This window comes from Trypanosoma rangeli (genome assembly GCF_003719475.1).
Source record: "Trypanosoma rangeli strain AM80 chromosome Unknown Tra_15.4_contig_00451, whole genome shotgun sequence".
NCBI lineage: Eukaryota > Euglenozoa > Kinetoplastea > Trypanosomatida > Trypanosomatidae > Trypanosoma > Trypanosoma rangeli.
The window spans coordinates 1-13010 of record NW_021706197.1 but is presented as its reverse complement, the minus strand read 5'-3'; the positions used below and the strand labels follow the sequence as shown (position 1 = coordinate 13010).

The 13010-nt window shown below is 59.7% G+C and overlaps 5 protein-coding genes and 1 pseudogene across 5 annotated transcripts, besides 3 other annotated features; all 6 read left to right on the top strand.

Moving 5' to 3' along the window:
• On the top strand, positions 1 to 287 carry TraAM80_08703 (hypothetical protein; annotated as a pseudogene).
• Positions 288 to 394: 107 nt separating this feature from the next.
• Positions 395 to 425: a microsatellite.
• A 238-nt stretch (positions 426 to 663) lies between these two features.
• Positions 664 to 2052, top strand: TraAM80_08702 (putative adenylosuccinate lyase; the record flags this gene model as incomplete). The annotated part of the gene is made up of 1 exon (XM_029385439.1): positions 664 to 2052. One exon carries the CDS (start codon positions 664 to 666, stop codon positions 2050 to 2052), a length of 1389 nt encoding a protein of 462 aa, XP_029234709.1.
• Positions 2053 to 2602: 550 nt separating this feature from the next.
• Positions 2603 to 2629: a microsatellite.
• A 12-nt stretch (positions 2630 to 2641) lies between these two features.
• On the top strand, positions 2642 to 9607 carry TraAM80_08701 (uncharacterized protein; the record flags this gene model as incomplete). Its single annotated transcript, XM_029385438.1, has 1 exon — positions 2642 to 9607. One exon carries the CDS (start codon positions 2642 to 2644, stop codon positions 9605 to 9607), a length of 6966 nt encoding a protein of 2321 aa, XP_029234708.1.
• A 101-nt stretch (positions 9608 to 9708) lies between these two features.
• TraAM80_08700 (uncharacterized protein) lies at positions 9709 to 10908 on the top strand (the record flags this gene model as incomplete). Its single annotated transcript, XM_029385437.1, has 1 exon — positions 9709 to 10908. The coding sequence occupies one exon, from the start codon at positions 9709 to 9711 to the stop codon at positions 10906 to 10908; it is 1200 nt and encodes a 399-aa protein (XP_029234707.1).
• A 144-nt stretch (positions 10909 to 11052) lies between these two features.
• On the top strand, positions 11053 to 11505 carry TraAM80_08699 (uncharacterized protein; the record flags this gene model as incomplete). The annotated part of the gene is made up of 1 exon (XM_029385436.1): positions 11053 to 11505. The coding sequence occupies one exon, from the start codon at positions 11053 to 11055 to the stop codon at positions 11503 to 11505; it is 453 nt and encodes a 150-aa protein (XP_029234706.1).
• Positions 11506 to 11705: 200 nt separating this feature from the next.
• Positions 11706 to 12554, top strand: TraAM80_08698 (uncharacterized protein; the record flags this gene model as incomplete). The annotated part of the gene is made up of 1 exon (XM_029385435.1): positions 11706 to 12554. The coding sequence occupies one exon, from the start codon at positions 11706 to 11708 to the stop codon at positions 12552 to 12554; it is 849 nt and encodes a 282-aa protein (XP_029234705.1).
• Positions 12555 to 12849: 295 nt separating this feature from the next.
• Positions 12850 to 12921: a microsatellite.
• Positions 12922 to 13010: the final 89 nt, after the last annotated feature.

Genomic DNA, 13010 nt, shown 5'->3' with positions numbered 1-13010 from the left:
TCCCTCGCGACGTATGTAGCGCTGTCTTGCACCGGAGGGAGGATGCGGAAGCGGCGGAAGCGGAGTGTGCGGCGCCCCCCTGCCCGTTTTGGTGCGTCGTGGCAAGTGGGAGAGGCTAGAGAACGTTGGCGTGCTCGACGACGTGCCCGACAGCGTCTTTCTCCTGTGCTCAACGACACCGCACTGCGAGCCCCCAGACTTCGCCGCGATAGGGCGGCAGCGTCTCAGTGTCATGAGTGAGTTTAGCGTGGCTGATGTGTTTGTGGAGGACGCTGTCGGTATTCTTGCGTGAGGACCCCGCCCGGCGCCCTTGGCGAGGCCCCCGGCGATATGGCAGACCACAAAAAAACAGGTCTATTTGTTTGTCCGCAAAAAAAACATGCCTGAGTATCACGGTGTGTGTGGTGTGGTGGTGGTGGGGATGTATCACTTCCTGCGTGGGGGGTTGTTGGGGTGCTATTCTCTGAGGGGAACTGTCCATCTTCTTTTCTTTGACGGCCTTTCCTTCCTTGTAGAAGAAGCAGGTATCCTGCCTCAGCCTAGGCTTACACTCGGGTCTTGCTGTTGTTTGTTTGCAAGGAAGAATTGAGGGTTACAAGCAGGTGCAAGAAAGAGATACATTAGTTTGAGTGCATCCTTGCTTTTTGCGCCAGGGTTTTATCAATGGAGGGTGCTGTGGACTACATGCGGGACGTCCCGCTGCTCGCACTTTCCCCCGTGGATGGGCGGTACAAGTCGAACACCGCCCCGCTGCGCGCGTACTTCTCGGAGTACGCCTTCTTCAAGTACCGTGTACGGGTGGAGGTGGAGTACTTTGTTGCCCTCTGTAAGGAGGTGCCGGCGATTGCGCCGCTGCGGGGGGTGACGGAGGCGCAGCTGCTGCAGCTGCGCGAGACTGCGGTGAATCGTTTCTCTGTTGCGGACGCCGAGGATATTAAAAAGAAGGAGCGGGTGACGAACCACGACATCAAGGCAGTGGAGTACTTCCTGAAGGAGCGGATGGAAAGCTGCGGTCTCGCACATGTCTCGGAGTTTGTGCACTTTGGCCTGACGTCGCAGGACATCAACAACACGGCGATTCCAATGATGCTGCGTGACGCCATCTTGGCTACGTACGTTCCCGCGTTGGATACCCTGCTGCAAACGCTGGAGGGAAAGCTTAGCGAGTGGGACATGCCGATGCTTGCGCGTACACACGGCCAGCCGGCGTCCCCGACAAACCTTGCGAAGGAGTTTATGGTGTGGATTGAGCGGCTGAAGGAGCAGCGTCGGCAGTTGTTGGAGGTTCCCGCCAGCGGCAAGTTCGGTGGGGCGACCGGCAACTTCAATGCTCACCTTGTGGCGTACCCCAATGTGAACTGGCGCAGCTTCGGGGATATGTTTCTCGCCAAGTACCTGGGCCTCAAGCGTCAGCAGTGCACCACGCAGATTGAACACTACGACAACCTGGCCGCTCTCTGCGATGCCTGTGCGCGGCTGCACGTGATCCTCATCGACCTCTGTCGCGACGTCTGGCAGTACATCTCGATGGGGTTCTTTTACCAGGAGGTAAAGGAGGGGGAGGTGGGCAGCAGTGCGATGCCGCACAAGGTGAACCCCATCGACTTTGAAAACGCGGAGGGCAATCTCTCTGTGAGCAACGCCCTGCTAAAGTTCTTAGCCGCCAAACTGCCTGTCTCACGCCTGCAGCGCGACCTGACAGATAGCACTGTGCTGCGAAACTTGGGGGTGCCAATCGGTCATGCCTGCATCGCCTTCGCCTCCATCGGACGCGGGCTTGGGAAGCTGCTGGTGCACCGCGAGACCATCGAGAAGGACCTGTCGGCCAACTGGGCAGTGGTGGCGGAGGGCATCCAGACGATCCTTCGTCGCGAGGGCTACCCGAAGCCGTATGAAGCGCTGAAGGAGTTGACGCGCGGCAACCGTGAGGTGACGCGGGAGACGGTGCGCGAGTTCATCAGTGGGCTTACGGGCATCTCGGAGGATGTGCGAGGCGAGCTGCTGGCCATCACCCCCTTCTCGTATGTGGGTCATGTGCCATCGCACGTGTGAGGAGCCAACGGCATAAACTTGTTTTTGTATTCCTCTCTTCCGTCCTTCCACCGCACCAACAAAAGAAAAAGTAGAGAGAAAAAAGTAAGGAGTAAAATAAAAAAAAACAGGATTCTAAGGCGGATGTGGATGGGTGAATGGGAAGGGCGGCGACTGGGAACGAGGAGGGTGTCGGCTCAATGCTTCCATGGGTGTACTTCTCGCTCCCCCCCCCCCCCATACACGTCTGTCAACGTGTTAGTTCTTTTCCGTATTGCCTGTACATGGGGTTATTACTACTTTCATTATTTGTCCCTCTCGTCTAGCCTTGTCTTGTGGTGGCAGTGCGGTGAGGAAGTGACGTGGGCAGCAGTGGCCAGCCGCCTGCAGCACTTGTGCGTGTGTGCCCGCGGCTTTTGCATCTAAGAGAAACGGCAGAAAAAAACCAAAAATATTTAAAAAAAAACATAGAAAAGGAACTTAAAAGGGGAAGTGGTGGCCCTATCAGGGGTGTGAGGTAAAACAAGGGCATAAACGAAAAGAAAACGAGAGAGAAGGGATTGTAGTATCCCCACCACCACCACCACCACCACCTCCAGACTTTGTTGCAATGGCCTGCAAAAGTGTGACGTTTTTGCCGCTCCCCAAGTCAATACTGACGCGCCATTGCTGCCGCTGTACCCAAGCCGGGGCACCGCTGCGGGCTATGCTGCCGCGGCAACTAATAGTGCTGCTGTTGGCCGCATGGACGGCAAGCTTTTGCGTGGCTGCAGCCGCACAGAGGGACCCCGCCGCCGTTTTCCCGCCCTGCCCCGTTGGGTGGAAGTTGTGGTTGCCGCGGTCTCAGCTGCATGGCGGCGATCCATTGGATGCCACCACGGCATGGTGCGTGCAACCGCAGACATCTCGAGTGGCAGCAGCTGAGGCGGCTGACGTTTGTGCCCGAATCTTTGATGTTTACCCGCCTGATGGATGGAATGGTGCTACCAGAGGCCTTACTCCGCGGACGGTCTCTGTACACTCCGAGGAGCAAAATGTGTGGCTGCGAGACCTGCTGAAGCCGCTTTTTGGCGAGATGGGGGAGCTTGTGGCACTCGGTGGTGCCGCCAGGTTGGGGGATATCGTCTGGTGGGATGGCGTCAACGCTGCGAACGGGGCGCCGTCGTACACCCATTTTGCCCCCACAGTGGACTGGCAAACTCACAGCGGGTGCATTGCCATGCGGTCCGATGGGTTTTGGCATCTGGTGGACTGCAAAACCCCGCGAAGGGCCTTTGTGTGCACCTTCCCCTACTCTGCCGCCGGGGATGGCAACGCTGGCAGCGGCAGCGGCAGCAACGAGAGTGGGAGGGGGGATGCGACGACGACGACGTCAGAGGTTCCCGCGGGGGACAAGCCTGTCAGCTCACCGCAGCCTACCCGCCCGCCGGTGCCAAACCCGCCCCCAGGGTGTCTCACTGGGTGGTCATCGTATGCGGAGAAATGTTACCGTCTCTACACGGCATCAATCAACGGAGAAGAAGGGGGAATGAGTCAGCAGGCGGCGCAACAGTTTTGTGGGGCAATCCATCCCCGTATTACCCTGACTGGCATTCTGAGTGGGGGCGAGGATGCCTTCCTCGGTCGTCTGGTGCGGGACTGGACAGCAAATCACACGGATGCGTGGTTGCAGCCTCGCGTTTTTGTTGGCGGCATCTTTATCTCACGTGGGTCCGTGGGTGTGTGGTACGAGGACTCCCTGTGGTACGAGGAGACAGAGTGTGCGCTCAGTTTCCCTTCGAGTCCGACGTGGCCCACCGCGGCAAACCACCTCTATTCAAAATGGGGTAAAGGGGAACCAAGCCTCCCGTTCGGGTGCGTGGCGGTAGCTGCGGACGGTACGTGGAGTGCGGTGGACTGCCGAGCATCCTTGCCGTTTGTGTGCGCGTACCTCAACGACGGCGCCGTCACATCAGAAGCCCTAACCACCGCCCCGGAAAGCGCCTCCGCGTCCCCGGCGGACACAGATGCCACCATCACCACCACCACATCTGCACCACAACCACCGGAGGAGTTGTGCATGGACGAATGGGCGTATTTTTCGCCCACGAAGCGTTGCCTTCGCGTCTTCACGGATCATCCTGTTGCCGCAGCTGACTTGGAGCAGCACTGTGGTCAGTTGTTCGACGACGCCGCGGCTAACACGATTCACGCGGCGGCTATAACGTCTGTCGAGGAAAGTGCCTTCGCTGGGCAGTTAGTGATCAAAGCGGGGCTAGAGCGTGTGGTGGTGGGTGTTTCGTATACAGAGCGAGGGGTGACTGGGCTGTACCTTGATGGGATGACGGTGTGGGAGCCGTCGCTAGCAGAGAGCCTGTGGGCTGTGGGGCAACCCATGCGCGATAGCGGCTGTATCGCTGTTGGCCCCGCGGGTGCGTGGTATTCGTTCCCCTGTGGCACACCGGCCAGGGCGTACGCATGCGCGTATCAGGTGGGGGCAGTTCATCTACCGGTGACCAGCACGCCCGCGCTTATTGCTGCGCTGACGAGCGCAAAAATGTGGCCGCTGGAAACACGCATTGCGTCGCTTTCAGGGGTGGTGCATTTGGTGGTGGCTGCCGGTACTGTGGGGACCTACGCCGTGGCTGGCGCGGGTGGGATGACGGACAGGCTGCTGCTCATGTTTGCCCCAGATTTATCGGAGGTCGTTGCGAGGGTAGGGTGGAGCGAGCTTGCGATGGTGTCGCCGTGTGGCGGAGGCTACAAAAAACAAGAGTATATATTTGCCGTGATGCAGGGTGTGGTGACGGTCACCCACCCCAGCGAGACGATGCGGGGGCGCATTTGTGTTTCGGACGATGGTGTGAATTACGTGCCGGCAGGCAACCTCACATTTGAGGTGGTGGACGTGGCCCTGCGTGGATTCATTCCACTGTCGTCACCTCCTTTCACGAAGGAGGCGGAGGAAGGAAGGGGCAACCGCAGTGGCGTCGTGGGCGGCGGTAACGAGTCTTTGCTTGTCTCCCAAGTGGTGGGCGTTCGCCTCGGGTCCAGTGGCGCATTGCAGCTCGACCTCCACCGCCGCCTTTCTGGCACAGGCGCGTGGATTTCGCACCTTCGCTTTTCGTCTTCTCCTGACTGCACGAGCGGCCGTTACGTCCTCGCCGGGGAGAGCTGCGCCGTTGTTGAACCGGAGCCCGGGCGGTCTGTGGTAATGTATCAGCTCGCCGACGTTGCGCCCGTCAGAGGCGTTCACCTCGACCGGCTGCATGACCCTGTCACCGCAGAGGAGGAAGAGGCACTGCCCACAGAATTTTTCGTCTGCGTCGTGGCGTCCACGCAGGTCCCTCCACCGAAGCTGTCGCACATCGGCGTATCGGGGCGGAGTACACGGCCTCCGCACGACCATTTCTATCCTGCTGCTGCCGCCGCTGGGCCCGAGTCTGACTCCGATGTGGGATACGGGAGGGGACCGGGGGTCAACGCGTCTTCCTCGCTCTCCACGGACGGCCAGCCAATGTGGCTCTACACCCTCGTCCCCCGCCTGCGAGTGTACGTGACTTTCCCCCACGTTTCTCTCCGCGGCATGTGGGCGCTCCCACCCTCGGGCCTGGCGTCGAACAGCGTCTTTGATCTCGCATCACTTGGGCCCTCTGCGAAGATGCTTGTGGTGCCTCAGTTTTCATCGCCGGTTATCGTCCTCGACGGCGAGGGCCTACGTGAGGGCATGGCGCTGCTCCTCTCGCGGAAACTGGAGTCGTGTGCGAGGCAGCAGCCAACGTCGGAGCACAATCCGGCCGATGCCAGGGTGCCAGCTGCGCTGGACACAATGCTCCCCGTTAGCACACTCTCTTTTTCACGGCAGGCCTTGGATACCGGCGGTGTGGTGGGCCAAACTCGTGTGGCGTTTGTTCAACTCAACCTTAACCACACCGGGCTGTGGGGTGCAACACCCACCGACGCAAACCAAACATGGCACCTTTGTTTCGCCTATACACTTTTCTCGCGGTTTGTGCCGCTTGCTGGGTTGAAGATCACCGTAACGCGGGCCCGCATCGTTGCCGCGACGACGCACGAAGGTCACGATCTGGACGTGAACGACGACGTTGACGATAGCGCCGCTGCGTTGCCGCAGCTGAATATTGGCGTCGGATTCAGCGGACTGATACGACTGTGGGGCCTCAATGTGCACATGTGGTCCCCCAGTACAATTAACGCGGCTGAGATTGCCTTTGCGCAGTCGCCTCCAGGGAACGCGAAGATGGCGGACCCGGCGCTTCAGTGCGCCAACACGTCGCTCTTTTATCGTCAGCGTTCCCTTGGTATCGTTACCCCACGCAGCAAGGTGGCGGCATGGACGCATAGGCAGCAAAGCTGGGCGTCTGTAGTGGTGATTCCACCCGGGTTTTTGAATGAAGAAACCACGCGTTGCATGCGTCTCTGCCTCTCTGTCCCTATGCCCTTTCAGAACGATCACCGTGTGTTTTTTCCCACCACCGCCACCGTCGACATCCACCCTGTTGAGGTGCTGTTCATTGGCCCCTACGCGGCTCATTTTCCCACAGCGGCAGCAGACACCCACCTGACGCGCGTGGAGGTGGCTGAAAACGTAAATGACATGGTGCTCCCACTTCTTGGCCACGGCCTGCGTGAGGACATGCTGCTCTTCCTCTCTGAGAGGCGGTGTCACCCACCGGTGGACGAGGTGCGAACACGTGACGATGCAGGCGACGCATACGTCGTCGATCACATTAGTCGTATGAACTTCACCATCCTGCGTCCCTTTGATGTGCCGTCGAACTATCGACAGTGGAATGCGACACGCAGTGCGGCTGCCACGACCGATTTCTTCATCACGCTTAATACCACACACACCACTGCATTGGTGGCTGATCGTGTGTTTGGCGCGGCGCGAGAGCCGCTCTTTCTCTGTCTTTACGCGCCAGGCACGCGCCGCATGGTGTACCCGCTCGGATTTACGTTTGTTGTGCAGCGGCCCTACGTCAAGTCGATTCGGTCAATCAGCACACCATCGCCCCCGCAGCGAGGGGGGACGCCGGTGGCTGTTGTGTACGCATCCGTTGTCGACCTCGTTGTGGAGGGCTTCGCTCTGCACGAGGGTGAGGCGGCGTTTGTCCCCGCAGTGGACTGTGGCAATGCGACAAGTTTTCTCTGGCGCAGCCCGGTTCGCACCTCAGGGGTGCCATCGATGGTCGTCAACGGCGACACCGTGGGATGCAGCAGCAGCACGGCCACAACCACCGCCGCTGTTCGCTATGTAAACCCTCTCACCTCCATGTCGTCCTGGTTCCTCTCGCTCACACAGGCACACACGGCGCGCATTGGGGCACTTGAACCGAAGGACAACGTCGTTGACAGCTTTCAATGGTGTGTGCGCTACCGAGACGCGGATGCCGCCACAGCAGACGCCACGGAGTGGAGGAGGGGGTTTATGCCAACCGGCATTCCCTACCGGCTCATAATTCCCCGCACCGATGGGTTCCGCATTGGTAGCAGCACAGTGAAACGCATCACACGCAAGAAGCGGCACTCCACGCTTGGGCGTTGGGAGAGTCTACAGCTCGTTGGACCGTTGATCGCTCATACTTTTGCGCAGGGCAACCCACTCTTTATGTTTCTCGCGGAGGACCGGGTGTCGTGCAAGAAGCCCAAGAATCATTTCCTCAACATCAACAGCTCCGACCGCTTTATCACCGCGGTGAACGGCTCTGCGATTATCCTGCCAGAACTGTTGGCCCACACAGGCTCCTTCAAGCTCTGCGTTAGTGCCATTTACCCAGAGCAGCAGTCTTCCGAGGAGGGAACTGAGGCGACGCTGCAGTTCTTTGAGCTTACCGGTCTGCGCATTGAGCTGGTGGAGGCCGTCTACGCTGTCTTCTCGTTGAACCGCACGGACCACGTCACGGTGGAGCAGGGCCAGCATTGGACGCTGCCAATCAGCGGATCAGGCCTGTCCAACATGTCGCTTGTGCGATTCCGTCCCCTTGGCACGGACTGCAGCACGCCCATGCCGCGTGGCTTGGATGACGTTACTGTGCGAAATGTGTTTGGGGGGCCTATGGCTCTCGCCCAGAGGAAATCCGACGGCGGGGGCGGCGAGTCGCACTACGTTGTGCTTGAGCAAAGTCTCATTCGCGGCCTCGCGGTGCAGGAGCATCAGCTATGCCTTAAACCTGATCGCTCCACGCCGTGGTTGAGCTCTGATGTGAAGCTCAGCGTGCGCGCGCACTTGCGACGGCCCACGCACTACGCCTACTTTAGTGCCGACGGGAGCGAGGACGTTGTCGCTGTGACGGCACTGCTGCCAACGAAGCTCGCGCTGGAGTGGCTAACACATGAGGCGGACACCACAAACATTGTGGGTGCTGTGGCACGGGAGGTGGCGGTAGCGCTTTGGTGCCGCGGAGGCGCAGCGAGGGACGCGGCTGCGGTGGTGCCGTGTGGCAGCTGGAGACGTATCATGTTCGTCCGGCCGCTCGATGACGACAGGGACCCGTGCTTCGTGGACTTTGAGGCCAACCAGTCAGCCACTGTGCTCGGTCCATACGTGATTGACGACAGCATTCTCGTCATCCCAGGTGCGGTGAGCCGTAACGTGAGTTTCTACCCGAACGCCACGCAGCCCTGGATCATGTGCCTGGAGACTGCGGCAGAGCGGTGGCGAGAGGCCAGTCATCCACGTCTGCAGCTGCAGTTTACGACAGCGGTTCCGGTTTGGTTTCGTCACTTCCCTGATGATGCAAGCAATACGACGGCGACGTTCTTCGGCGCGCCGCGGCGTGACACGAACCCGCCTGAGGACCGTACCGGGCTGGAGGGTAACCAGACACTGACTCTCTACATGGAAGACGCAAGCAAAATATTTTACCTTAACGGCTACGGCATTCAGCGTGGCTTTATGCTGCGTTTCGGGGCCCACTGCGAAGACGACGTGGCGGCGACACAAGAGCTTAACAATACCCTGCTCTACAAGCAGCCCCTCACGCTTGAGGACGACCACGGCGTGTTTCTACTTCCCTCCGCGCACTTTGCTCGTCAGGAGGCGTCGACGCCAATGTGCCTCTCCACCAATGGGGGCGCGTCGTATGCCAGAACGAACCTTTTCTTGACCGTTTTCCCGTCACGTTTGCGACGCGACTTGCCCGCGGATGAGTCACGTATTGCTGAGCTTGTCTTTCGTCGCACGCTTGTTGTCCCGCGGATGAGCAAAGGCGCGGTGCGTCACGCCGAGTTGCGGGCCAACGATGATGATAATACACTCAACAATTTGAAACACCGAACGGAGCGTGGCGGTGTGTTTGGGGTGGGGACACGCGTGTTGCTTTCCTCAGCGTGTCACGAGAGTCGTGAGGGGCTGCCTGTCATCGTGGTGACCACACCCGGCCTCCTCACCTTGGCGGAGGCTCACACCCGGGTTGCCACCAAGCGGCGGCTGCATATATGCGTTGACGTGGCTAGGGACGAGGACGGCAGCGGTGGTGGTGGTGGTGCAGCGGTAGCAAAAAAAAGGAAGAAGATGTGGGGGGACCGCCACTTCATGCATTCCGACCTTCGGGTTTTTTCTTTCACGTGTTGAATGTCACGGTGACTTCCGTTTCGCTGCATCGGCCTACTCCGAACGAGGTGGCGGAACAGAACGGCATCCGCCACCTTGTCGTTCGACGTGGCAGTGCACCCATGATGCTTCTCGCTACCATTGAGGCATCAGCCGCGGTGGATGCGCGCGACTCCGCAGACGTGGCGGATCCATGCAGCGTGGAGGAGCAGTACATACGCATGCTCAACGCCCCAGGGGCACTGGCGCTGTTTCGTCTGGCGAGATTCCGTCTTGGTAAGCCGTGCGGCGTTCCAGACCCACAGCAGCCGGTGTCTACAGCCGCCTCCCTCTCCGCACTGACCGCTACATTTGTCAAGAACAATATACGCATTGTGACGGACGACGGTAGCGATGCGGTGAGCTTTGCGGTGCCGTTACACACCGCAGCGAACGAGAGCGTAGAGCCGTCCTCACCTTCCTCGCTATGCTTTTCTGTTGACGGTGGAAGACACTATGTGTCCGTTGGGATTTCCTACATCGCCGTCTCCTGGGCCCCAACCCTCCGGGTGCAGCTTTCAGTGCTGCCAGAGGAGCCGGAAGAGGAAGCGGGAGGCAATCAGTCAGTGCTATTCAGTGCTATGCATGTGTTCGAGCAGATGAGCCACCTCGGAAGGCTGGTTGACACGCGCTACAACGCGCACCTGTCTCCTTCCCAAGACCCCCTGCTGAGTCGCTACTTGAACGGCTTCACTACCGACGCACTCTGGTGCGGTTTCTTGCATAACGTCGGTTTTGCGAGCGGTGGGGAATTGTACCTTCCGGCGTTAACTATCGATGGCGACCAGCGTGGTGACGCGTTGCTCTTCGCCGTGAATTACCAGCAGCGCGATATACCCACAGGGCTAACGATGCAGCTGGAGCCCATGTCGCTTCACTGCGTCGACGAGGCCGCCGAAACCACTCAACAAGTGCACCGGCAGTCTACGGGGTGGTTGTTGCCCATTGCAGGTGCGTGTGAACGTGGCGTCCAGGCCGGCGTGACGGTTCGTGTTGTGAATAGCAGCGTGCGTTCCTGCGACTCGCCAGAGGTCAACAACGCCTATGCGATGGATGTCTTCGTTATGAAGCCACGTGAATGGGCAGGCGTTGGTGCTACGCCAACATCGACGACACTGCAGCTTCCAACGTCTATACGTTACGTGCCGGATGGCACGTATAAATTGTGTGTAAAGAAATACTTGCCCTATCGCTTTGGGAAGGCCTCCGTCTTCCTTGATACGTCTGTAGAGCTGAAGGTGACCTCCACGCCTGCTGTGAACGCGCTCTTGGGGCCGCGTTGAGGGGTGTTGGCGGTGTTTCACGGCAGTGAAACGGAGCTCACCGTGCAGGGCTACGTCGTGCCGTGTGCTGAGGATGTGCATCTTGCATTTGTGCCTGTGGGCGGGGACGAGCACGACGACGGCGATGTGTGCAAAGCGCTTCGGATGACGTCCAAAAGCCGTGGCATCCGTGGGGCACTTCCCATGTTGTGGAGGCGGTGGGTGTCAGGTGGCGGGTTTACGCTTCGTTTGAGGGCGCGGGAGTTTGCCTCCGTCGCCCCTCTTGCCCGGTACCGCGTGTGCTACAGCGTCAATGGGGGCGTTGGTTTCCACCCTGCCGGGGAGGCGCCGCCGTTCCTTCAGCTGACAATCCTTCCGCCTACAGTCGTTGGGCTCTCAGCGAAGCGCGAGGGACAGATGTACAACCTCAACAGTGTGACGGCAACCGCACTGCGCCTGGAGCGCCTTTTTGACCGCGATGCTTCGCTGGCCTCCGACTTGGGCTCGTTCTCTCCGCAAGTCTCTCGGTTTGCGGGGCGGCCGCCGAGTTACTACCACCATGCAAGTGTGTGTTTTGTGGGGAGCGGCCGGGGGCTGTATGTGGCGGCGTCAACCTGACCTCTGACATTCGGGCTGCAGACACGGGGCCTTTTAAATAGCCGGTGTTTCTCGTCTTTATTCTCGACGCATGCGACGGTTGTCTCTGGGACACCGCCGGAAGTAACAACGGCACGAGCCGCGTTGGAACTGACGACGATGGCGCGGTGCTGCGGAAGGATTGGCCAAACAACACGGCGGCCCTCCGCAAGGTGGGCAACATGGGTGCGGTAGCGTTGCTGAAGCGAGCATCTACCGCACAGGAGCGTCTTGGGCCTCTCTCTGTCACCTACCTGCTTTGCACGTCCGTGGACGGCGTACACTTCTACGGCGCCAACGCTCCTCTGTGGGGCGCGGCAGGCGATGCTGCAGCGCTCTCCTCTCTGACAACCGCGGCGCCCCGTGCGGCGGCGTCGCCTGTGGAGAACGTCGGTCGCCTCCCACTGGTGCTTCGCGTGGACCCAAATATGAGCGGTTCATACTACACCCGCGACATGGACGTCGTTCACCAACTCGTCGTCCGCCCGCGTGTGGGTGGGGGTGCGGGGCTAGCAGCGTTGGGGTTGGAGAGCAGCGCAAAATGGCTGGTGCTGTTCCAGTGCGCGGTGGCGCTGTTGCTACAGGTTGATCCAGCGATCATTGTGGTGTTGCTGTCCAACCGTACCGTGGTGGAAGCCTCCGTGCTTGTGACAAACGTGACGGCGTCAGGGGAGCACGTCACCTACACGTTGTCTCTCTCCTTGCTGGCAGACGCGCGTGTGGGGAGGCGCTTGGAAGAAGAAGCGGCGGGAACTCTCACGGCCTCTTCCGAGCTGCTCCTGCGGTACGCCTTACTGCTGCGCAGCAACGACACCCAGGCGTCGCTTTTCTCGACGCTGCTGCCGCCTGCTGCACGTGGGACGGGGCTTGTGACAGTGCAAGCGCTGTATGTGAAGTTTACGTTTGACACAGAGGTGGATTTGCATTCGGCGCTGGCGCAGCACAGTTATGAGCTGCCGTACACTCCTTCCGAGGGGACAGTGTGGCGGGCCCGCTTTGCCACGGTTCCCCACGAGAGCCTCCTTGCCTAGGACATCCCAGACGCTGTGACGAATGAGTTGGCACACAAAATGGCGTGGTGGGCAGTGCCGTTACTGGTTGTGGTTCTCATCTGCCTCATGTTGGGGCCTATCTTTCTGTATCGGCGGTTTCTCTGGTTTCCCCCCACGAAGACGCATCTGCCGCCGCTGCCGGAGAAGGGGAGTTGCCGCGCGGAGGCAGATGGAAACACGTGAGAGTAAAGGCGCAGGCGCCTTGCTCACATGCCTCTCTCTGCATAGGTGTGTGTGGGTGGGGGGGGGGGAGGGGGATGGCGCCGCGGCGGGTGAAGAAGGAAAGAAACAGATCAGGGGAACAGAAAAACAAAGAGGAACAAGGAAGGAGGGGGAAGAAAAGGAATATGCGTGACCGTCACTCAACATCACAAGGCTATATTTGTGTAATAGCGCGACAATATACTTCATGGAGTTCGCACACTGTTGCTCCAG